This window comes from Alosa sapidissima, chromosome 11, assembly GCF_018492685.1.
Source record: "Alosa sapidissima isolate fAloSap1 chromosome 11, fAloSap1.pri, whole genome shotgun sequence".
Classification (NCBI taxonomy): domain Eukaryota; kingdom Metazoa; phylum Chordata; class Actinopteri; order Clupeiformes; family Clupeidae; genus Alosa; species Alosa sapidissima.
Window position 1 is genome coordinate 13199937 of NC_055967.1, and position 25957 is coordinate 13225893.

Genomic DNA, 25957 nt, shown 5'->3' on the forward strand with positions numbered 1-25957 from the left:
GCACGCGCTACGCGGGACTGGTGGTCACCCTAGTCTCATTCCATCGAACTACAAACCCGCTACCCGATCTGGCAAACTTACATAGTGCTGTTACAGCCGATAGAGGGCCGCGAAGCGAATGCAGAAGTGCCGTTCACCCTGTTACGAGTTGATGAACACGGAAACAATTTTGGAAACATTATTTTAAGGTAGGCCTACAAAAAACTCTTTGGTGTTGCTTTAAAAGAAGAAACATCCAGACATGCGGTGGGGTTGTCCTTGCCCACACAGCAGACGGAATAGCCTATGAAATACATAATTAATAATTAGCCTACGTATAACTGAATTTGCTTGTCCTGATTCCCTGGATTTAGCAGAAAGTAAACAAATTACACTATAACTGAGAAAAAAGCATTCATTGGTCAGGTGAGAGATTTGTACACCCTCCCAAAACGACCGCATGCTCCACCCTAACATAGTGCTACATTCGGCGGCCGCAGACTGCCGTTCACTGGACTCGTGTTAGACTTTCAGTAAGAAAGTTTTTCATGTGGATTACCGATCATGAGATGACTGGGCAGTTGCTAACGTGACACATTGGAAAACGGCGATTAGAAAAGGTAGGCGTATTTTAACATGATTATGACAGCTGTCAGTAATCTTTTATTTATTGAGTAGGCTATCATTTGTTGAAACATCTATTTTAACATTAGGCATACCTGAGTTGGAGCCTTGTACCGTCACTGGTTGGAAATACAACTTGAGTTAAGAGATGGGTCAGAGGGGAGGCTTCTAACCACCGATAAGGCTACATCTGTGGCTATGGAGGTAAGGTTCTGTTCTCTACTTCTGTTCCATGATGGAAAAAACTGCAGGTAGCCTACTCTTACTTACTTAATTTTCTGAATTTGTTTTAATTTAAGTTTAAAAAATGAAGGTTTTAACACATAATGTCTAAAGGGCATTCCGTCATGATCCCCATATTACACATTCATGCTACAAGCCTGGCTTAATGTGGTATTTCCCACATTGTTGTGGACCCTTAGTATCTGAGTGAGAACCTAGTCTGGTCTACTGTCCAGGAACCTGTGTTATGAATTCAGCATACACCACAAGTAGATGGCAGAGTGTGACCTTTCACAGATAATATTTTGTATTACCTGCATGAAGTCTGTCATTTGTGCATCTGAATAGATTGCACAAACCAGATTTTTCATTGTTATCTCACATACTTCCCATTTGGCAGTAGCCGTAGTATATCCCCTGCACTGGATATAAATCAAATAGACTGGTCATTTGCTAATCCTTTTTTGAATACACTATATGTGTAGACAAAAGGGTTATGGTATGAAGCAGGGTAATATTAAAGGACCCCCTCCTCACACACACACACAGCTCCACTACAATTTGTGTAGGCCTATAATAAAATGAGTATTGTAGGATTACAAATGGAACAGGCAGTGACAATAGTGAAAAATGAAGACAGGTGCTCAATCAATTTGAACCGTTATCCAGTGAATAGCACTTTTTTGAGGCAGTATTAAGGATGAATGAATGAAAACTTTATTGAACAACAATCAACAAGAAGTGTTCAAAAGGATAAAAAAAACACAATAAAGCCCAAAGGCTTTATCCTTAAAATGGAAGGGGACTAACAACACATGGACTAAAACATTGAGGACAAAGGGGAAAAGGGTCAACTAATAATCAAGACAAACAAGTCAAAAACACAATAGAAAAAAAAAACTAAAGAAATACAAAAAAACAAGAGCTAAGTTCCCAGACAGACAGACACGCAGACACACAAACAGACGGTACAATATTCCTACTTCAAGGATCTTTTGATTTTGTTTATGAGTTTGATAACCTTTTTTTTTGAAGATTGAAAATTAATGTAGGAGAACAGTTTAAGGTTGAAAGGTAAGCCATTCCACAAGACAGCTGCCGAGTATAGGAAAGAGTACTTTCCCGTCCAGCTCAACGGCAGAGCCTGTAATCTGTGGAACTCCCCCTGGTGGAGTAGTTGTGCGTGTCACTAATTTTAGAAAAGTAATTACATAGATACTTGGGTGCCAGGTTATTTCTTATCAAACTAAACACAGTTTAAGTTGGGAAACTCTCCTCAACTCTGAGCCATGTGGTGGAATGGTCAGGAAGAAGATGAGTTCTAGGATGTAGTTTAAGGATCACTCTGATCCGTTTATTTTGACAGATCTGCAGCTTGTCTATAGGCCTTCAGTAGTGGCAGTGTGCCAAGATGTACAGACATAGTCAAGACATTGACCAAGAGTCATGGCATTGAACAAGAGCATCGGCCAGGGTTTTCAAGGTGTTACTATCTAAGAGGCTGGAAATTCTTGCCAGGAACTTAGTCCTTGGACTTACTTTTCAGATAACTCTTTGAGCCATACCCACACCTACGACTACCCTAAACCCTAAAGACTTTTTCAGTTTATCTCTGGACCCAGAAAGAATCAACTCTGTTTTGCCAAGGTGGAGAGACAGCTTGTTATCTGTTAACCAAGCACTGAGGTTAAGGAGTTCTAAACTAAGCAGCCTTTCCACCTCTGATTTCTCTTTATGAGAGACTAGAATAGCTGAGTCATCTGCAAATAAAAACAAATTACAATTTATGGCTGACGGCATATCATTAACATATACAGTACCCTCCGGAATTATTGGCACCTTTGGTAAAGTTGACTAAAAACAGGTATAAAAAATAATCCGTTGGTGATTTATTGTAATCTCACAATGAAAACAATGAGGAAAAATCCACCCTTGAAGGGAAGCAAATTTATTCTGAGAAAAAGGAAAATCTCTCATTTAGAAATAAATATTTTTAACAAAAATACATTGCTCACAAATATTGACACCAGTAGAAACATCTATACAAAACCTAAGCATTTTCCTATCTAATTTCAATTTATTTAAGTTAATCAGAGTGTGTTTGAACTTTCAGAAGTAGTTCATGGCTTTCTTTTTCACTAAGGTATGAAAATAAAGTGGCACAGAGGCTAAATCCTCTAGTCATTTTTCATCATAGGAAAGACAAGAGAATACATTAAATCTAAATAAAAACAAAGAGTGTTGACATTTGTAAGTCAGGGGATGTCTATAAAAACTAGGTACTTTGTTGAAAATGTCTATATTTACAGTTAAAACAATTATTAAAAAGTTCTAATCATCTGGAAATGTTCGACAAAGACCCATGGTTATCTTGCCCCCACGCACATTATGGAGGATTGTAAGATAGGCAAACAATTTCATAAAAACCACTGTTTGAATATTACAGAAAAACCTAATTATGGTGCATGGTATCATGAAAACCTGAACATTTTCAAAGGAAATCTGTCAATCTCTGCCAAGACATTAAAAGTTGGTCATGATTAGATCATTCATCAGGTCAATGAACCAAAGCAAACGTCCAGATCAAAACAAATAGGGTTTACTGAACACAAAATCTATTGCCATCTCAGTCCCCTGATCTAAACTCCATAGAAAAACAGTGGGGTGAGTCAAAGAGGAGAATGCACAAGTGTGGACCTAGAAATCTGGACGATCTGGGGAGATTTGGTAAAGACGAACGGCCTTAAATCCCTTGCTTTGTATTCTCCAACTTTATGGGGTGTCATAGGAGAATATTACAAGCTGTTTTATTGGCAAAGGGAGGCTTAAGAAGCTATTACAAGCAGGGGTGCCAATAATTGTGAGCGACGTGATTTTGTTAATAATATTTATTTCTTTATGAGATTTTCCTTTTTCTCAGAATAAATTTGCTGCCCTTCAAGGTTGGATTTTTCCTATTTTTTTCATTATGAGATTACAATAAATCACCAGCAGATTATGTACTGTGATACAGGTTTTTAGTCAACTTTAGCAGAGGTGCCAGTAATTCTGGAGGGCACTGTAGCAAAAAAAAGGGAAGACCTAAAATATTCCCCTGGGAAACTCCACAAGTTAATTTAAGTGGTGAGGACAAGGTCCCTTCCACATCCACCACCTGTTCTCTGCCAACCAGGTATGACCTCACCCACTAAAGAGATGTATGAGAAAAACCCAGAGCTTTGAGTTTGAACAAAAGGATATCATACTGAATTGTATCAAAGGCCTTTTGAAGGTCTAATTAACACCATGCCACAAAAGTTCCCCTTTTCCACCTCTTTCCTAATAAAGTCTGTAAGATAAAGCAGACAGGTATAAGTGGAATGGGCTTTTCTAAAGCCCGATTGGAACACTGGATAGATACAGGGCAGACATTTCCAGGATCAGATTTGGGCCCCTTTTTAAATAAAGGTATCACCCTTGCCACCTTAAATGTGTTGGGGGAATGGTTATTTTCAATGGATAAATGAATAAGATAGTTTATGACAAATGATGAACGCCCCATGAAGAGATTGGATACTATTTCCACATGTTCTCTTGTGTCCTGTAAGCTCACTGCATGACTCATCACACATGGTCATGATAAATACACATTTTCTTTTGATATGGTTTATTTAAGTTTGACTGTGGGTAAATTAGTAGTTTAAGTTGGACTCACACATTTTCACTAGATTTAAATGATGCTGCTATTAAATGTTTAGACACAAATGTGATCCCATGTTACAGTTTATGTAGAACAGTATTTAAGCTAATCAGTGGTTGGATATTCAAAACAGTTTCTGTTGAACTGTTTTATTAGAGGTGTAAAGGGCATAACATATAATTTGTCTTACGTGTATTTTCTAGCAAACCCAATCAAGCTGAAAGATCTTCTTTGTTCTAAGGGGTTCAAAGATCAGTCCTCACCCTGGGCAGATGAAATGGGGACCTTCAACTTCACTCCTACAGAATCCCTGAATGCAAATGGAAAGGATTTGCCTTTAGTGAGCCTGGACAACATTGTGGAGGTGGTCTTCATAATTCTAGGACTTGGTTCTTTGAGCTTGATTACAATTATTGGTAATATCTTGGTCATTGTCTCTATAAAAGTAAACAGGAATCTCCAAACAGTTAACAATTATTTCCTGTTTAGCCTGGCCTGTGCAGATCTGATAATTGGCCTGTTCTCCATGAACCTCTACACAGTCTACATAGTGGTTGGCTATTGGCCTCTTGGCCCCGTTATTTGTGACCTGTGGTTGGCCCTTGACTATGTTATGAGCAATGCATCAGTAATGAACCTGCTAATAATAAGCTTTGATCGCTATTTCTGTGTAACCAAACCACTCAGTTACCCGGTCAACAGAACCACGAAAATGGCAGGCATGATGATAGCCGCAGCGTGGGTGCTCTCGTTCATATTATGGGCGCCGGCCATTCTTTTCTGGCAGTTCATTGTGGGTGAGCGGACAGTTCCAGAACAGGAGTGCTACATTCAGTTTTTCTCCAATGCAGTGGTGACCTTTGGCACGGCCATTGCTGCATTCTACGTGCCGGTAATTACCATGATCGTGCTGTACTGGCAGATCTCCAAGGCCAGCAAGAGTCGTGTGAGGAGGGAGAGCAGGAGGGTGTCCAGTGAAAGTCAGGACAATCATCAGGGCGGCCTCACCCAAGGAGCCAATCAGTGCAGGGGGAAAGGAAGCAAGGGTGGGAACAAGGCTGACAAAGGGCCACCGCTGCCTCCATTAGACGCTGGCACTGAGGATGCCACCACCGGAGAGGACCAGGAGACAGAGAACGAGTCCACATCAGGCAGTGTCCTTGTTTCGTCCAATCACAAAGAGGAGGAGGCTGATGCTGTGGGGAAGACGGTGGTTGGCCAAACCACACTGTCGCCACAGTTAAAGTCAAATTCGAACAGAACCAGAGCCAACTGGTCCAAACTCACCTGTATCTGGTCACCATCCCTACCTACTGACACGAAGGTGGAGACATTCCCTGAAGGGTCAAGTTCGGTTTCTCAGAGGATCCTAAAATCGACCCTTCGGCCACCCAAAAGGAGAAAGCGAGGAGGTGTACCGTCCCGTGAGAGGAAAGTCACACGGACCATCATGGCTATTCTGGTGGCCTTTGTGGTTACTTGGACTCCGTACAATGTGATGGTCCTCATCAACACGTTCTGCAGCACCTGCATCCCAGCCTCCATGTGGACCTTTGGCTACTGGCTCTGCTACATTAACAGCACGGTCAACCCAGCCTGCTATGCTCTGTGCAACATAACATTCAAAAACACCTTCAAACAACTCTTGCTGTGCCGATACAAAAATATCCGCTCATCTAAATGAAGAAAGATGCTAAAATGAGGGAAGGTTAATATGGAATTGATTAGAGGTTAAAAAAAGGAATCTTTAAAGTTGCCATCAGCGATTTCGCAGGAGATGCCATTTGTTTGTGTTTATATTTTAATGTATTAGCAGACACTTTTGTCCAAAACAGCGTTATATTTGAACCAAGGACCAAACGAAACACGCCAGAAAGGTACAGTAGCTCTACCTTCAGAATTCCAGAGAAATTCCACGCAAAGTTTCGTTTTGGTAGGTGGACAGGGTTAACCTGACTCTCGCCAGATGAATTTCGTTCCGCCTAGCTCCGCCTAGCTCCACTCACAGGATGAGAATGAAATTCATCTGGCGAGAGTCAGGTTAGGACAGGGTGCCCCTACTTTCTTTGTTTCCAATTTTCAGAGCCTGGGCTGCCTACAGAGAGCTGTTTTATTTACAGTGTAATCACGGAATGGGCGTGGGCCGGAAATCGTGTAAAATCGCTACACCTTTAATCTCAGACACCCTAGAGCCAGTATTGATCAGATATAAGATCTGTGTGAGTTGTATATCATTAGGTATAATGTAATAACTGTAAACATGCTATATACACAAAAGGCATTTAAGTGACCTTATAATTTAAATCCATCTTGGCATGTGATGATCCACCACTGTCTTACAGTGTAATATCCTGTGATAAAGTTCAATTTGTTTTAAGGCTTAACATTACATGTTGCCCCAAAATGGTCAATCACATTCACTTTTTGCATACACACATTTATTATGATTGAGTAACTATTTAAACATAAAACATGTAACCTATACTTTGAATGTTACTCTTTTCAGTCAAGGGCTGTCACTGAAGGGTTTTGTTTCTGATCTGTACAGCAGTTGGATGCCAAGTGCATGGTCTGCCATTATTTACTACAACATGACATGCTCAAGGTTACATTTCTCTATTGTAAAATAGATCCTTAAACTCCAGGAATGTGAGGTCTCAAAATGTGGTTTGATGTGGTCTGTTGAACATGTGTATGTTTAAAGAGCAATTGTATTAATATACTACCTTCATGTATTATGTGTATATATTGCTTACACCATAAATCGTTAAGTCCTTTCAAGCTTGAGTATCCTGCTTTGACTGTAAAATATAAATGTTACTCCTAATACTGTTAACACTGGTAATTATTGTTTCAGTATGTCTCCCTGTCATTTGATAATGCATCAAGTTTAAAGTCCATAAGAGAGAAAACTCTCAGAAGGTGTTGGTCAGACTATCAAACCTGAAATGTTCAAATCTGTCAGCCTGCGATGATAGAGCAGTCTCATAGCCTCCATTACAATGGCAAATGATGATTGCTCTACACATTTCCCAAAATAATTCATCTACTCCCAGCAGAAATAAATGTCAGATTTCACCAGCTAATAAATGATAGTGTGTGTAGCCTATCAACATGAAATGTGGGATTTCATTTCCAATGGTGCCCAGGGTCAGCATGGGGTTTTGGTACCTATACTCACTGGTCAGGTGGCATTCGCAGCTGAGGCTCATGTTTTGCCAAAAACGGATTTTCATAATTCTGTTTTCTGGCCTAAAGTATTTAGCATAGCATTGCCTGTTAAAAAATTGGTAATCTGCCATGCTCACTAAATTTACATTTCTTCATGGTCCTATTTATATTTCCATCTGCATCTCCAGAAGGGATTGTGTTAACATCGTACAGTAGAGCCAACATCCTTTGCCCCCTCACATATAATACAACTAGAGCAGCAGGGGGTGCTATAACTTCGAAATCAGTACTTCACAACCTACCATCTACCACTCAATAAATGGTCTATCACAATATGAGTATTTGCATATTCCAATATTTCCGTATTCAGCATCCTAAAGTGGGATTATTATGGTTTTGGCGCATGAAGTTAACATTTTAAGTGACAATGCTGCAGACCACCATAATAGTGCTCATCATAATCAGTATACACAACATGTTTTTAACTTACAACTCAGTGAATAACATGGGATGAGGGGCAGCTGTGGCCCACTGGTTAGCACTCTGGACTTGTAACCGGAGAGTTGCCGGTTCGAGCCCCAACCAGTGGGCCGCGGCTGAAGTGCCCTTGAGCAAGGCACCTAACCCCTCACTGCTCCCCGAGCGCCGCCATTGTAGCAGGCAGCTCACTGCGCTGGGATTAGTGTGTGCTTCACCACACTGTGTGCTGTTTGTGTTTCACTAATTCATCGATTGGGTTAAATGCAGAGACCAAATTTCCCTCACGGGATCAAAAAAGTATATATACTTATATCGGTGTTCTTTAATACAATTGTGATGATCTTGTAATAAACTTGTGACAATCAAGTAGAGGTTTACCTTGATGTATTTCTTAAATTTGCTTCACTACTCAAGTTAAGAAAAGATAACTCCCATATTCATTTCTACCCAACAAAAATGCAAGCTACTCTATTTTGCATAGAAATAACTATCAAAACATATTAAAGTGGCCAACTTAATTTAAGAAATAATTTGACAATAGTGAAAAGTGATTCTTTTTAAAGTTTTCATTGTGTAAAATTCATGTAAGTTTCAAACATCATTAATAAAAAAGCAAAGGCCAATATATTTTACATGGTTTTGACTTCATGGAAATCTGAACAAAGCGTCATTTAAATCTACTCATCAAGTAATATCCTCAAAACGAATCAAAACAAGAAAACATGGAAGTTTGAAGATGTAGAGAAGACGTGGATTTCTTTGAATAACGAAGACACACATTTTCTGTCAATCTTGGGAAATTATATAAAAACTTACAACCCTGCCCTTATCCTCAAGGCGACATGACAAACTAAGATGACAAAATGATCTAAAATAAGGAATGTTTAGTGATCTTAATCCTCATGATAGAGAACAGAAGTATTAACATCCTTTGTTGGGTGGATGTAGGTAAATGGTGCGAGGAGATAATTGGTTTCTGGTGGGTTAGCTAGTCTGACGCGTGGTACCATATGACTCTGAGCGGCAGTGAGAGAAGTCAATGAAGATCCCTTCCTGATCGGAGTCCAGGGAGTCGAGACCTTGGACGATGGTGGTCTCTGGGCTGGAGGAGCAGCTGGCGGGGGACGAGTGGGCTTTGGCCAGCTCGGGGTGACAGGGCTGACCGCCGGGCGGGTGCAGGGTCCCTGCACAATGTGGAGGAAAGATGGCGGACGAGAGCAGGCCGGGCTGGACCGAGGCCCCTCGCAAAGGGAGGTCATGTTCGAGGCAGAGTCTGGGGGTTGAGCCAGTGTCCACAGTAGTGCCAAGCATGGGGTAGCCTGGCTGTTCCAAGCAGGCCGAGACCTCGCAGGCGGAGTGACGGCGAATGCCCACGCTGCCCAGAGAGCCGACCTCTGAGTCGTACTCCGCCACTGGCGTCAGCATCGGAATGTTGTAGCTCTTAGATCGCACAACGGGGTTGGTGTGTGCGTCACCTGGCTTTGACCAAGCCCAGTGCAAATGCTTGTCTGTTTGGGTAAAGAAAAGCAAAGGAAGAGGAACTCAAAATGGATAATATATCATGGTTAAGGTGGTTTATTGGTACACCTTGGTATGTATGTGATTTTGGTATGTGAATTTGGTACATCCCACACTGCCATACTTCAGACTGTAACCAAGGGGAATACTGGCCTTAACATGGACTGATTCTGCTGAGGACACTGGTGAGTAACTATAGGGAGAGCATCTTTGAGGCACCCTGTATGTTTACAAAAAGCAAGCAGATTTTACCTAGTGTGTAAGAGCATTCTGAGAGTGGGTTTTCGTGAGAGCGCAGTCCCTGAGTTCCCAGGTAGGGAGACACCACCCTCTGGATGAGCGCCTCCAGTCTGATGTACTCCTCACTCACGCCTCGGGACTCATGGACTCCCTGCGGGGGTGTGGAGGAGAGAGAGAGCGTGAAACACACACACAGAGACCTATTTCAACCAAATAAGGCCTTACTAGCCAATAATAACCAGGCAAATGGTTCCATCACCGCACAAATGAAGTGCATGGATAAACAGGGTGAAGTCAGTGCTGCAGTGTGTCGTCATGGCAGAGGAGAGTGATGTCGTTTGTATGGAATGTATTTTGTTGGAACGCTTTAGACAGAATTTGATTCTGAAATCTTCCATTTCCAAAAGACACATGCTAGCATGGTTTGATATCTGGGTGTACTTGGTTTCCTTATTTGTGTTCTCTTATTTTGCTGTCTAGGACTGTATTCACAGTCTTTTTTGCTTAGGAAGGTTCCTGTCAGAATGAAATGACCTGGAAATTTAGTGATAAGAGCAGTTTGGTTTCTCTGCACACTTAGGAGAGGTACTTCAGTGCGTCCTTTCAAATCTCCTTTAGCATAGGGTACACTGAAGTATCTTTCATGAATGGAAAGGTGATAGTGACACCCCACAATTCCTTGTACCAGGTAAAAACAACCAATCAACATGACACATGTCAATAACACCCATCCTCCTGTAATGATGTAGCCTTGTGTAAGTAGAGAGTGATTCTCCATGCTTGTCTTTATCAATTCATCTTCATATCTTTCCTTGACCTTATGATGTTTTCCATCAAAGTCAAGTGAAAGTGGATTGATAGTTAACTTGTTTGGTGAGCTGTGTGTTTACTTATGTCAGTTTGTCATGTGGGTTTTGTTTGCTTCCTGTGCTTGCCTTCCTGGTTGCTACGCTCCATGTGCTTTTGTGTTACTTCCTGGTCCCTTTATTCCAGTTGATTATGTCATAGGTTTCACCTGTCTCGTGTGCCTGATCATTGCTTTGTTACCTACTCACCTGTGCCTTGTTCGTCTAGTTCTGTGTTCTGTTAAGTCCTGTGTATTTAAACCCTTGGGTTTGTTCAGTGCCTTGCTTCCCCATTGTGTTTATGTCACTCTGCAGTTTTGCATCAAGTGCTACTGTTCCTGGCTCTTAAAGGTGCTCTAAGCGATGTTAACATGGTTTCTAAGTGTTGGAGAAATATAAATTCTTGATATGTCTGCTAGCTTATAATGATAATTAAGAAAAGTTATTTGCACTGTTATAAAACACCTATAAGTAATATGTTTTAGTTATTGCACTGCCTTAAAAAATGTAAGTGTTTCACATTGATTTAGCTTAAGATTCACATGCATGCTGTATGTTTTAGCTGTTTTGGTTCACAGATATGAATCTTCTGTTTCTGTCTGTTTCAGTTACAAATCTGATGTTCTGTATATTATTGTGTCTTAGTCTACAAGCATGAACCTTATGTTCTGTTTATAGTTCTGCTTTTATAATATCCAGACAAGCCGAGTTTCGTAATTAAGGCTGGAAATTGACAGGAGGGGAACAGAAAGAAATTCACTTCCCAATCTCGGAATGTGCTGACTGACCTGAGGGTCAAAATGTGTAAAAGTAATGATGTATTAGGCCACTAACCAGTGGAGAAAGGATTATGATTTAGGCCATGTGTCACACCCTGATTCTGTCACTTCAACGTATATAAGGAAGCTGACATGCTGAACATGTCAGAGTTTGGGTACGAACCATTGTTTTGTATCATTCTCTCTCTTTGCATGTTTTTTGCCATGTTTGCAAATATAATACAATAGTATTGTTCTTTTGGATCACTGGGTCTTGCCTTCATTTGGCGTCAAAGCGTACAAAATGATCTAACACTAAGCTAAAACATGTTTTGTCACATACTGCAAACATCACCTCACCATCCGCTAGCTGCCTGTGCCTTGAATACACGGCAAAGAAACACAGTCTCTGTGGACAGTCCAGTCTTCAAAAACAGCAACAAAAACTTGGTCCAACCTGGACCATAAAAACATAACAAACTGTTCCAGCAAAGCACCGACCAGATGCGCATTTAGGAGAGTTTCAATTGCACAGGAGGGAGGGGGAGGGAGTAGTAAACTAGCTCTCTGTTTTGTTTGAACGTCAACAGAAGTGATGTTACCCAACATGGCTTAGAGCGCCTTAAATGAGTAAAGATCTGAGTTTGTGCCACTCATGTGTATTGTTGTGCCTGGGTTGCAACACGAGCAGATTTCCACACATATGAGAAATAAGTCATGAGAAATGAATGATGATCTCAAATCTTTTGGAGAGGGAAGTGAGATGTTCCTATACCTGCAGTATGAGGAGCATCTGGACGATGGAGGGAGGGATGCGTGCGCGGGGTCGACACAAGGCCTCCTCCAGTTTCATGTTGAGGGTGATGGTGTTCCGGAAATGCAATAGTGCCAGCTGTCTCACAGAGGGCTCCTTCCCCTGTTTACATTTAAATACAGTTAAGTTTACTAACCCACTGAACACTAATTGTCTTATTTCAATCCATAAATGGGCAGGCACGTATGTGTGTATCTCTGTATGGCTTTCATCCCATTTCATACCATATTAGACTTCTGTATCCATTTCCCATGTACATTCTTTTAATATTCAAATGTAAAGAAATGTATTGTATTTAAGTTATAGGCTATCTTGCCGTGAAAGATGCCTGTATAGCTCAGCAGAAGGCTAATAACAGCTTGAAAACTTAAACTTTTTTGATTATTTACTTGGTTCAGTGAAATAAAAATCCATACTATACTCATGTATGTCATAACATATCTATATACATCCTTAACACTCCATGTGACTGACTGTGGGTAGAAGCTGTTTTCTCACCTGAACTGGGTGGAATATGGCTTGCAACATGGAGAGGACATCGCCAAAGAAGAAGTCCCATGTCTCAGCTAACGAGTCCAATAATTTCTGACCTGTGATGAGGAAAGACAAGGATTAGACGAGGTGATCAGAAAATGCAATGTAACAAGGAATTTGTGAAGAATGGCATGCATGCTAGGTGATTCCCCAATGTCTGCAGGAAAAAAACGTTTTGAATTACGTGGACTGAAAAGGATGAGTAAGAAATATGGACAGTGGGCTAGAGCAGACATCCTAGGAGAGGCACCAAATATCAACTTACTAAAACAAACATACCTTCATAGAAGCGGATTTTGTCACGTAAAATGACCATTCCTTTTGTCAGTAACTGCTTCTGAGAAAAAGATAAGGGCGGATTTTTAACATTTCACCATTTTTAATATTTTTCATACCTCATTGTTCATGACTTTAAGGATTCAAAAAGCATTATTGTATCATAGAACAACAGAAAGTTTGAGGCACATAGAGGCTTGAGTTTGAGGAATGTTAAAACAAAAAAAAGTCCATTTTCCAAAGATGCCACATCCCATGCAGTGTTTCCCAGATAATTGAATTCCATTTGTGGTGGTTGGTTTGCAGAATTAACTTCTACCACCTCAGAAGCATCTCACGGCTCCGGCCTTCACTCACACCTTCAGTAACTGAGACACTCATCCACGCCTTCATCACCTCCCGTTTGGACTACTGCAATGGTGTCCTGTCTGGACTGCCCACCAAGGCCCTTAGCAGACTCCAGTATGTCCAGAACTCAGCTGCCAGGGTTTTAACCCACACAAAGCCCTGGCAACATATCACTCCCATTCTCCAACAGCTCCACTGGTTGCCAGTCAAGTCACGCATCGCCTACAAGATCCTCCTGCTCACCTACAAATCTCTCCATGGACTCTCACCACAATACATCACAGATCTCCTCCACCCCTACACTCAGTCACGCTCCCTGCGGTCCTCTGACAAGGACCTGCTGGCCACCCCCCGCACCAGGTTGCGGACTTATGGGGACAGGGCTTTCTCTGTCAACGCTCCCACACTCTGGAACAGTCTACCACTCCTTGTCCACTCTGCCCCGTCCCTGCCCATGTTCAAAAAGCACCTCAAAACATTTCTTTTCACCAAGTCCTTTGACCCCCCCCCCCCCCCCCCCCCTCATTGTTAAGCGACCTTGGGTACCATGAAAGGCGCTATATAAGTCCAAGTTATTATTATTGTTATTATTATTATTATTATTATTAACTTGAATGCAACAGTTTTTAACAGATTAGCACAGCGTGGTTATGATGCTAACCAGATATAAGCACAATTTAGTACAACCTGGAAAATCATTATGTGGTGGTCAATGTTGATATTGTGGTGGGCTGCCACAGTTAGGTCAATGTATGGGAAACACTGCCATGAAAACAATCACTTACCTGAAGATACTCAGTAAAAAAGGAGCCCAACTCTGTTTTCAACAGCTGTCTAAGTGACAAAAAGAAGTGGCTGTCAATAACACATAAATGCACACACACACACACAATTTACATTGGCAGTGTCACTAATACAATCCTATCGGTTACCTGTTTATTAGCTATGACTGTTTGTTTGTTTGTTTGTTTGTGTGTTTGTCTGTTGTGGCAGTGAATCGGAGTGGACTGAGGCAGTAATACAGACTTGATCAGAAAATTCTATAAATGTCCATCTTCAAAAATGCTGCCATATTTTCTCAGTATCTTGCCATGTTAGTTTTCTTTAGAAACAGACAGGAAGCTCATGTTTCACCAAGTGTGACTAACCTTACACCCTCATTTAGGGCATACAGTTCATTGTCGGCCAAGCCCTTTCTCTGGAACACGCCAATGACTGCATTGTGGATGCTAGTGACACAGAGACAAAGGGATATCCTGTCAAAACAATTCTCACCACAATTTAGATTCACAAAGTGATCCAACAACCCAGCAACATGTAGGCAAATGATAGGAATTCATATGACGTGTCTAGAGGGTTGGACCTTCACCTGTTCCAGACAGCATTAGGACCATTTCCCCTGTCCTCCAAGGAGGCTTTGTCACTCTTCCCCAACTGAGTGAGGTTAGGAGAACTCACTAGCTTCAGCCGGTAGAGAGTCCTTATGTGATCATATAAAAACAAGAAAAACAACATATCAGTAAGAGTGAAAGAGAGAGAGAAAGCTGAGGAAGGTTTGGTTCTGGGTGGGTGTGAAATTGCGCAATTTTTATAGAATTCTTGAGAAATCAGTTTCCTTCCCACAATCTGTAAATGTTTGTCCTACTCATGTTCCCACAGGGCTATGAACACACTCACACTTATCCTTAAAGTCCTTTTTTGTATGCCACACACATGTTTACATCCCCTCAATGATTTCACAGAGCAGTAAACAGTTAGCTGTCATGTAACATGAAGAGACATTTTCAATACTCCAAATAACCATTAGCTCTGCCACTGAGCCATAATTGGTCTAAACAACTTTGTGCAAGCACAATTATTTAGGCTGTATATCGAATTACCGATTGGTTTGGGTTAGTGATCCAGAAACTCTGGGATTATGAAGGGTGATATCATCAGACAAACTGCTGATGAGCCTTAACCTTGTCCTGGTTTGAGGATTAGGCTCGCATCACATACCTAGGCCATCTGTCCCGTTCTGAGCAGCGGTTTATGGCGATAGCAACAACTGGTGACCACTTGTGTGGGAACCACACCTTTGTGCTGACAGCTTTTCATATTTCACAATTTAGGTTTCAATTCCTGGGGGGGTTTCTCAGTGTTCAAAATGTGTGTCAGGCAAATTAGCCTATTAATGTAAAAAATCATTAGTGCTGGTTCTGTTGATTCTGACTGGGTTTAAATTTAATTCTTCACCTCAGTCATTTCTGACTAGATTACGTAAAATATGGGGAGGGCGGAGGGATTGTCATATCATCATGATGAATAAAACTGTTATAGAGCATGATGCAGTGGGGGCTCCACCCTATCCACTTGAGTCTCTAAATGACAAAAACTTGGGAAACCAAGGGATTTAATACCTAACTCATTTTCAATTTGTCATAGTACAAGATATAGAGCAAGATATAGAGCTTATAGAGTCAAGCTCATATATTACTGACATGGGGGCACTGTGAGTTTTATATGTATGTATGAGCAGATCTTCTTCACTAGTCTTTACCCTCTTTATTAACTGTGCAGTGATGCAGATCCTATTGTTACGAATGCCATGTAACGGCAGTAAAAAGCCATTTCAACTGGCATTATTAGCCATTTCAACATTTCAAAAGGCATTACTTATGAAACTGAAAGAAAGGATTATTTTTCACAGTTTGAGTTTGACCATATCCATTGTTGAGGCTTACTGTACCTCCGGATCGGATGATTGCTCCCATCCATGTAAAAGCAATGTGGTAACAAAGAGAGGCTGCTGACACTGATTGACACTGGCCTGGAGGAGGGTACACAAGACTGGCCCCCATGTAGTCCATCCAGCATCTTTCACCACTGACTAGACACAGGGCTGCAACAGCTTTGTAGATCCTGGAAACAGCATTACCATTGTTCAGGTTAGAATGTGATTTGATCAATTAAGTTCAATTAATCTGATTATAAAAATGGGTTGATACTCACATGTGTGAGAGCAGACAAGACTAACCCATGGGTTATCTCATTACTCACTGGTAGCCTGTATTAATCAACCCTACGTTTACACCATAATCAATTGCTTTGCTTAACAGAAATTTCAGAACTGGGAAGTTACATTATTAATGTTCATTCTGTCGTATGTGTAATAACAACACAATAATAATCTAGGACATATGACAAAGTGAGACATCTGTTGTGACAGTTGTTTAACTTAAACATCATCATCCATGGTGGCCAATTCAAAAAATGAATTGCAATATAAATCTATAGTCTTATAGGCTATTCGAACTTGTGTGAGCAGCTTCAGCGCCATCTACCAACACCACGCGTTAAACAAAGAGATACCATGTAACAAAGAGTTGCATCACACTCATATAGCCTACCTTTTCACATAGAAATGTAGCTACTGTGCACTTCTGAGTGTGTTTAAATCTACGTGCAACTAATGACGTTTCTATAAAAGAGCCCTCGTAACCAAAATTAGATGCATTAAATGCTGGTTATAGCTCGTTTTGCGCGTATGGTACACAGACGAACACACAACTGTCTCTCCCCCACAAACTGAACTGTCTGGTTCACTTAGCTATAGACTACCTTAGCAAGAAGACTACCTAGCAAAAAATAGAAGCAAGTTCACCATTCAGCCTAAGAACTAGTGATGAGCTATAATTGTATTGATATTGTGTCTTTCTTGATCATTTAGGTTGGTCAGGTTTCCTCTTTCCTTTAAGATCAATGGGGCGTCATACGCCTTGGCAAATGACAAGGACTATCATACAAAAAAAAACAACAAAAAAAAACATCACACACTGAAACAGAGATAACATTCACTGTGCCACAGCACGAAAACACATGAAATGTAAACTAGGTAGGGAAACACAAAGGCGTAGCAACTTACCGTCATGTGCTGAACACGCTTCGAAGCTGGACGTTGTCATCAATAAGGACTAGTCAATAACTATAACTTAAGGAAAACAATTGTTGGTAAATCCCAATCGTTACTGTTAGATGATCCCTCTCATTGTAACCTAATGTGCAGGCTGCGTATGCGCTGCACGTCATTCCAGGAGGTGTATGGTTGTCTACTACGCTTGTCTAAGGTCTAGGCTACTCCTCCCGTTGCTGCACGAGGCAGACGCTGTCTACCACCCAAGTCCAGACTTTGCGAATGTTTGCGACAGATAGCGTGCACGCGCGTTGTTGTGTCTGCAAAACGTAGAGATCGAGGAAAAATATCTCTGTCTGAGTTCAGGATCAGTTTTGGCCTTATGTTGTCCCTCTTTTACTTCGAGTCTCCACCCTGCAATGGGGTGTTTTGTCTATGAACAGAATAGGCTACACATTAAACGATTGGTGTTTGGCCCCCATCAAAAGCTAAAAAGACTATCACCAGTCACAGGCCTCCCGCGTCATGGATATCGAACAAATTCGCATTTCGATATGTTGGATAGGGCACAGATTAAACGACCAAACGAATGTCGTACACTAGGCTGCATAACAAGAAAGAAAACAGCTTTTATGTGATATAGTGTGAACAAAAGAACCATGTGAGCTCCCATGACCTCAATCCCTTTAAATCTAAAAGATAAGAGTGACATCATGCAACAACAGTTTTCAACTGTTTATCCCCAGTTTGGGTTTTGCGAGGCCTATTGGTAAAGCGTGGTCTGACTGGACAGCAAACTGACATTGCACAGGACCGATCCGCTTCGGAGGTATCACAGGATCAGCAAAACGGGCCCAGGTCGGAGTCCAACTGCGTCTGGATCCATAGTGGCGGGTTGCACATCCGATCCGGACCCTCTCTGTATTCGCATATAAACCACATCCGGGGCCCCATATGTCCGTTTTGGACCCGTTTATCAAATAGCAAATCCGGCACGGGTCCTCTTTTAGATCCCTTGCTGATTTTATAATGGCTGGTCAAAATGAGTCAGGCTACTACTACAGAAATATAATCTATCTGACCAACATTCGAGATTGCATTATGATAAGAGTTGTTCATATATTTTACCAACAAATATTACTAATAATCAGGGGTTAAACTGCGCCGGGGCTGTCCGAGGCACATCCCCGGTACATACTGTAAACCTAAATTTTATTCTGTATGATGCTGATCCCCCTGCACATACTTATCAGGGGACTCAGCAACCCCCCCCCCCCCTCCACACACACACACACACACACAAACACATACACACACACACACACACACAGAGCTGAGACAGCCCTGGCCTGGAACATAACAAATTTCAATTTAACCCCTGCTAATAACTATTACAGTTCAAGACATGATTAAGTCCAAACCTATAGGGCATCTTGTGATCCATCATTGCACAAATTATCCATCAGTTACAAACATTAGCATAATAAAAAAAAGGTATGTTGCTAACACCAATAGTTGTCTGTAAATCCTTTATGAAATTGTTAAACAAGTTCAAGTTCAAAGTTTATTGTCATCTGGATGTCAGACACCAAACAGGACGAGGACCACAATTGCGTCACGTTCAAAAGTTTATTTAAGGGTTGGGGGTTCCAGGGGTTCCGGGGGGGGTACAGGAGTTCCAAGAGTCTGCGTGTGTGTGTTCCCCCAGTAGCCGAACAGCGAAGGCAGGAGCTGGATGATCCGGGAAGTCCTGGGGGAAACACACACACAACAGCAATTGAAACGAAGCAGCAGTACAGTCAAGGACTAGGCGGTATTCGTAGAAGAGGGACGGAAGGCAGGTCAAGATTACCGGGGCTGGAGAACACAGAAGTAGTCGAGCGGGTCCGGGATCACAGGCAAAGAGTCAGAGGCGTTTTCAATAAACAGGCAGGTAACTGGTGCTGGTTGCAGACGATCTGACAAGTGTGGACTGAAAAGCAAGGCTTTATATAGAGGGCATGATGAGTGGTGAATGCAGTGCAGCTGGTAGGTAACGAGGGTGAGGCAGAGCAGAGCAGGAACAGGTGGAGGTCATCAGACTTCAATCAGCACGTGTTACCAGGCAGAGAGAGAGCTCATGACAGAACCCCCCCCCTAAGGGACGGCCCCAGAAGTCCCCAAGAGTGACACCACGTCGGGAGGGCGGAGGGGAGCCGGTGGAGGGCTAGAATTCCTCCGAGCGGTCCGAGTGAACATCCTCATCCTCGGAGGGAGCTGGAGGGTCGTGGACAGAAGACGAGACAGGTACCGAGACAGGGTCAGGGTCAGGCACATGACAGGAAGCCGGGCGGGCAGGACGGTTAGGGACCCCTCTGGGGCGGCCCCTACGGATTGCAGGTTGATCAGGATGCAGACGGTGGAAGTCGGCGATGAGTGTCCGGTCCACAATCCGACTGGCTGGCACCCAGGTTCTCTCCTCAGGTCCATAGCCCTCCCAGTCGACGAGATACTGGAGGCCCCTACCTCGCCGTCTGGACCGAAGCAGGCGTCGAACGGTGTACACCAGCCCACCGTCAACGAGGCGAGGAGGAGGAGGAGGAAGCGGCACGGGGACCAGCGGGCTTTCATGCGTCGGCTTGACTTTCGAAACATGGAAAGTAGGGTGCACCCTCATGGAGGTTGGCAACTGGAGCCGGACTGCGGTTGGGCTGATGACCCTCTGGATAGGGAACGGGCCGAGGAATCGAGGTGCCAGTTTACGCGATTCCACCCGCAGTGGGAGATCCTTGGCTGACAGCCACACCTTCTGGCCAACACGGTAGGCGGGTGCCGGCGATCTTCGGCGGTTAGCCCCAGTGGCATAGCTGACAGCTGACTTGAGTAGCGTGGCACGAGCTTGTGACCAGGTACGACGGCAACGGCGGGCATAGGCGAGGGCAGACGGGCAGGACACATCTCCTTCCTGGCTGGGGAACAGGGGGGGCTGGTAGCCATACACACACTGGAAAGGTGACATACCAGTGGCAGAACAGGTGAGGGAGTTGTGAGCATACTCTATCCACATCAGTTGTTGTGCCCAAGCCTGGGGTTTGCGAGAAACCATGCACCGCAGCGCCTTCTCCAGCTCCTGGTTTGCCCGCTCGGATTGACCATTGGACTGGGGGTGGAACCCAGAGGTGAGACTCACTGTGGCCCCTAGAAGACGGCAGAACTCCTTCCAGAATGTAGAGGTAAATTGCGGGCCTCGGTCAGAGACAACATCCCTGGGCAGCCCGTGTAGACGGAAGACATGATCAAGAACAGCCTGGGCAGTCTCTCTGGCAGATGGCAGTTTAGGGAGGGGAATGAAGTGTGCCATCTTGCTAAACCGGTCAACCACAGTGAGAATGACAGTCATCCCACCTGATGGTGGGAGGCCAGTTACAAAGTCCAAGGAGACGTGGGACCAGGGTCGTGTGGGCACAGGCAAGGGCTGGAGTAAACCAGCGGGGGGCCGAGTGGAGGACTTGTTCTGATTGCAGGTGGGGCAGGCACGGACGAATTCTCGGACATCCCTTCTCAAAGACGACCACCAAAAGCGCTGGGCAAGGAGATGGCAGGTGCGGGCGGAGCCCGGGTGGCAGGCAAGGCGGGAGTTGTGTCCCCACTGTATGACCCGGGACCTCAAATTATCTGGGACGAAGAGACGACCGTCTGGGCATGCACTGGGACTGGGATGGTCACGGAGGGCCTCTTGAATTTCCTCCTCGATATCCCAGGTCAGGGCAGCTACGACGCAGGGATCGGGCAGAATTGATGCAGGTTCCTGGGAAGGGGCGTCATCCTTATGAAACTGACGGGAGAGAGCGTCCGGCTTGGTGTTCCGAGAACCTGGGCGGTATGACAGGGTGAAGTTGAATCTGGTGAAAAACAAGGCCCAGCGGGACTGTCTGGGGTTAAGACGTTTGGCATTGCGGATGTATTCGAGGTTTTTGTGATCGGTCCAGACCAGGAACGGAACTGTGGACCCCTCCAGCCAGTGACGCCACTCCTCCAGGGCAAGCTTGACAGCCAACAGCTCACGGTTTCCAACATCATAATTGCGCTCTGCAGGTGAAAGCCGGCGAGAGAAAAATGCACAGGGGTGCAACTTGTTGTCCTCCTCTGCCCGTTGAGAGAGTATGGCCCCGACTCCCACGTCTGAGGCATCCACCTCGACAACGAACTGCCGGTCTGAATCCGGCATCTGGAGGATGGGGGCAGTGGTGAACCGGGCCTTGAGGGTATGAAAGGCTGTGTTGGCCTCTGGGGTCCAGGAAAAGGGGTGTTTGATGCTGGTCAGAGCTGTGAGGGGAGCGGCGACGGAGCTGTAGTTCCGGATGAATTTCCGGTAGAAATTGGCAAAACCGAGGAATTGCTGCAGCTTCTTCCTATTCCCCGGAACTGGCCAGGAGGTAACTGCCGAGACCTTTGCGGGGTCCATCTGGATATTGCCTTCAGCGACGATGTATCCCAGGAATGACACAGTCTGAGCATGGAACTCGCATTTCTCCGCCTTGACATAGAGAGAGTTCTCCAGGAGCCGTCGAAGAACCAGCTGGACATGACGGGTGTGTTCGGACAGAGTTCTGGAGAAAATTAAGATGTCGTCCAGGTACACGAAGACGAATTTATTCAGCATGTCCCGCAGCACATCATTCACCAGCGCCTGGAATACCGCTGGGGCGTTGGTGAGGCCAAATGGCATTACCAGGTACTCATAATGGCCGGTGTGGGTGTTGAATGCTGTCTTCCACTCGTCACCCTCCCTTACTCGCACTAGGTGGTAAGCATTTCTAAGGTCCAGTTTGGTGAAAATAGTGGATCCCTGGAGCAATTCAAAAGCAGAGGTGAGTAAAGGCAGAGGGTACCGGTTCTTCACTGTGACATCATTCAGACCTCGATAATCAATGCAGGGGCGAAGAGAACCATCTTTCTTTCCCACAAAGAAGAACCCGGCACCAGCAGGAGAGGAAGACGGGCGGATGAGTCCAGCTGCCAGGGAGTCCCTGATGTAATCCTCCATAGTTTTTCTTTCAGGAGGGGATAGTGAGTAGAGGTGACCTTTGGGTGGAGCAGTCCCAGGGAGGAGATCAATGGCACAGTCGTACGGACGGTGTGGGGGCAGAGATGTGGCTTTGGTCTTGTTGAACACCTCTCGGAGGCCATGGTAACATTCAGGGACATTAGAAATGTCGTGGGCAATGCTGGGGGGTACTGAGCCGGGGGGCAGCGAGGCAGCACGCAAACAGGTCAGGTGGCAGGCATTTCCCCACTCTTTCACAGTTCCGGAGGCCCAATCGAGGTGAGGATTGTGGAGACGGAGCCAAGGGTAGCCCAGGATTAGGGGTTGGCCTGGAGAGCTGAGCAGGTGGAAGCGGATGGTCTCTCGGTGGTTTCCTGACACCATCATTGAGATGGGGGCTGTGATGCTGGTAACTGTGCCAATTGCGTGACCGTCCAGGGCCCGGGCTGGAACAGGAGTGGACAAGCGATGGCTTTCCAAGCCCAGCTGACGAGCAAGTCCTGTGTCAATAATGTTTGCTTCTGCGCCAGAGTCCACCAGGGCTGCCAGGGTGTGGGTGGAATCAGACAGGTGAAGACAGACTTGGATGAGGGGTTTACGGCTGATGGAGGGCTGAATGTTCATTGAGCTCATCCGGATTCCTCCTACATCTGGTGAGCTCCGGCTTTTGCTGGACAGGTGGCGACTCGATGACCATCACCACCACAGTACAGGCACAAGTTGGAGGTGATGCGTCGCTGGCGCTCTGCAGGGGTTAGGGAGGTGCGGCCGATCTCCATCGGTTCAGACTGGTCCGGCTGGCTAGATGGTGTGGCAGGTGCGGACAGAAGGGCAGTTGGGACACTCCGTGTGCTGGTGGATGGACTCTGGCGCCCTCTCTCATGACGGCGGGCCTGGATCCTGCGGTCGATGCGGACAGCCAGAGCAATGGCTTCATCAAGAGTGGGGGGTTGATCATGGGAAACCAGCTCGTCCTTTATGTAGTCCGCCAGGCTGTGGAGGAAAGCATCCACCAATGCTTCCATGTTCCAGGAGCTCCGACTTGCCACGGTTCGAAAGTCGATGGAGTAATCCGCAACAGTCCTTCTGCCTTGGCGAATACTCATCAGGATCCGAGATGCCTCGGCTATTGTGGATTCCAAATCGAATACCTTGAGCATCTCCTCTGCGAATAGGTTGAAGGTTGCACATGCTGGGGTCTGGCGCTCGAACTCCGCCGTTCCCCAGAGTCGAGCTCGGCCCGTCAGGTGAGTGATCACGTAACCGACCCTCGCCCCTTCAGTGGCAAAAGTCCTGGGTTGCAGGGTAAACTGGACACGGCAGCTCGTCAGGAACGCCCGTACCTGGGTTGGGTCGCCGCTGAACCGCTCTGGATTGCCGATCCTGGGTTCTGGGACTCCGGCAGCCACGGTAGCAGTGGACTGGGCAGGAGACTCGGGTGCTGGGCCGGTGAGCAGGCTGGCTGGGGCTGGGCCGGTGGGAGCAGGCAGAGGAGAAAGGTTGGTGAGAAGTTGAATGATCATTGCAAGTTGTTGCTGTTGCTGCTGGAACTGCTGACGCTGGCTCAAGCCGGCTTGAAGTAGGGAGGCAATGTCAGCAGTGTTGCGGTTTACCTCTCTCTCTGTCTCTTCCAGGCGTTGCATGGCGGTGGGTGGTTCTGGTTCGTCGGTTTCCATGCTGGTTCGACCGTGCGCTGGGTCCATGTTTGGTCAGATCGTACTGTCAGACACCAAACAGGACGAGGACCACAATTGCGTCACGTTCAAAAGTTTATTTAAGGGTTGGGGGTTCCAGGGGTTCCGGGGGGGGTACAGGAGTTCCAAGAGTCTGCGTGTGTGTGTTCCCCCAGTAGCCGAACAGCGAAGGCAGGAGCTGGATGATCCGGGAAGTCCTGGGGGAAACACACACACAACAGCAATTGAAACGAAGCAGCAGTACAGTCAAGGACTAGGCGGTATTCGTAGAAGAGGGACGGAAGGCAGGTCAAGATTACCGGGGCTGGAGAACACAGAAGTAGTCGAGCGGGTCCGGGATCACAGGCAAAGAGTCAGAGGCGTTTTCAATAAACAGGCAGGTAACTGGTGCTGGTTGCAGACGATCTGACAAGTGTGGACTGAAAAGCAAGGCTTTATATAGAGGGCATGATGAGTGGTGAATGCAGTGCAGCTGGTAGGTAACGAGGGTGAGGCAGAGCAGAGCAGGAACAGGTGGAGGTCATCAGACTTCAATCAGCACGTGTTACCAGGCAGAGAGAGAGCTCATGACACTGGAAAAGGTAGTGTAAGTTGTTTTAAGGTATTAAGAACATGTTTAAAAACACAGATCACCTGTGTACATACCAGACCTTTGTTTTTCTTGATAGGAAATAATAGCTTATCTTTTTGGATTTTTTGGAAAATCTAGGGCAATTCCATGCAAAGGGAAACCATGGAGGAAAAAAAAATTGTGCACACACAAATAGAACTGTTGTTCAAATGTTCATTTAGGTCTATATTTTATTGTTTGTAACTGATCTGATTGAATTTACTGGGAAACAACACTCTTTTTACATAATAAATATGTGAAACCATACAGAAACAACATTTTTCACATGGCAATATTATACATATTTTAAAAGGGGATAAATGGACTCAAGGTTCCAACAAATTGTAATCACTGACAAATTCCAGATTGACAAGGGAATGATAGAGCAATGTGTTTGCTCAGCTTACCTTAAGAGCACAGCCTTAAAATTGTAAGGCTCCATGGCCATGCCACACCCATAACGTTTTATAGGAAACATGTCTGTGCAAAGCTGATTTATATCAATGTAAAGTGTGATAAACAAATTGTGCCCCTTTCTAACTTTTAAACCCTTTAATGGTGCGTTATGGATGTGACGTTATCGATGTTACATAATGTGAATTTGCAGGAGTGGAGTCTTTATTTGACCTTGAAGTCAATAAACGTCTGTTCTGGTTGCATGCCAGTTTCAACACATTTAACTTTACTGTCTCTATAATGAATATTTCAGAGATTATTAGGCTGATCAAAACCACAGGATGGCCTAAGCATTAGCAAAACAAAACATAATATTAAAATACCTCCAGTGATTGACATAACCTATTTTCGAGTAGCATAATAACAAAAATCTGAGCGATTATCTTGCCGTATTTGTCATACTGTTAACTGGATTATCGTGTATCATCGTAGCTGGTGAGGACGGCTGACTTTGCAGCTGGAGTTACAGTAACATAGCAACCTCCTTCTGTTGCAGATGTGTTCAGCCTACCATTCACATCTGTTTAACACAGCTTAATTTGAAATGTGACGCTCGACTATTTACAAGGTTTACAACATGATGTGCCAGCATTTGAAGTGTCAGATCCTCTGTAGCTAATACCCACAGAGTAACATTAGTAATGCCAGCAATAAACTAGATGTACCGCATAGCGGTACAAAATATCTGTCTCAGTCCTACACAATCTAAACAAATTTGTCTCCATCTCCTACTCTTGCAACTCATGTGGCTGGCTGTTAGGATGCTGAACTCTCTCCCCCCTCTCCCCCCT

At 44.5% G+C, this 25957-nt stretch overlaps 2 protein-coding genes across 5 annotated transcripts; one reads left to right on the forward strand and one right to left on the reverse strand.

Annotated features, from left to right (window-relative positions):
- Positions 1 to 132: 132 nt before the first annotated feature.
- Positions 133 to 8222, forward strand: chrm2b (cholinergic receptor, muscarinic 2b). 2 transcript variants are annotated; one of them, XM_042110544.1, is made up of 3 exons: positions 133 to 599; positions 693 to 807; positions 4708 to 8222. In XM_042110544.1, the coding sequence occupies exon 3, from the start codon at positions 4782 to 4784 to the stop codon at positions 6186 to 6188; it is 1407 nt and encodes a 468-aa protein (XP_041966478.1). In that variant the 5' UTR covers positions 133 to 599; positions 693 to 807; positions 4708 to 4781; the 3' UTR covers positions 6189 to 8222. The 2 variants fall into 2 exon arrangements, with proteins under 2 accessions (XP_041966478.1, XP_041966477.1); XM_042110543.1 differs by having other exon boundaries at positions 4746 to 8222.
- Positions 8223 to 8459: 237 nt separating this feature from the next.
- On the reverse strand, positions 8460 to 17784 carry prr5a (proline rich 5a (renal)). Of its 3 annotated transcripts, XM_042110546.1 has the most exons (11): positions 17393 to 17784; positions 16480 to 17263; positions 16217 to 16389; positions 14858 to 14968; positions 14637 to 14717; positions 14274 to 14322; positions 13144 to 13201; positions 12829 to 12920; positions 12292 to 12432; positions 9926 to 10064; positions 8460 to 9663 (listed from the first exon to the last, which is right to left on the reverse strand). In XM_042110546.1, exons 3-11 carry the CDS (start codon positions 16342 to 16344, stop codon positions 9140 to 9142), a joined length of 1323 nt encoding a protein of 440 aa, XP_041966480.1. In that variant the 5' UTR covers positions 16345 to 16389; positions 16480 to 17263; positions 17393 to 17784; the 3' UTR covers positions 8460 to 9139. The 3 variants fall into 3 exon arrangements, with proteins under 3 accessions (XP_041966480.1, XP_041966481.1, XP_041966479.1); XM_042110547.1 differs by lacking the exon at positions 16480 to 17263 and having other exon boundaries at positions 13144 to 13198; positions 17393 to 17782; XM_042110545.1 differs by lacking the exon at positions 16480 to 17263 and having other exon boundaries at positions 17393 to 17782.
- Between the last annotated feature and the right edge of the window lie 8173 nt (positions 17785 to 25957).

Bases quoted from the DNA above. Each gene is read 5' to 3' on its own strand.
- prr5a (XM_042110546.1), bottom strand. From the start codon at position 16,344: ATGCTGGATGGACTACATGGGGGCCAGTCTTGTGTACCCTCCTCCAGG. The intron at 14,718-14,857 runs GTGAAGGTCCAA...CTGTGTCACTAG, and splicing joins CCTAATGCTGTCTGGAACAG to CATCCACAATGCAGTCATTG. The intron at 14,323-14,636 runs GTTAGTCACACT...TTTGTCACTTAG, and splicing joins GCCCTAAATGAGGGTGTAAG to ACAGCTGTTGAAAACAGAGT.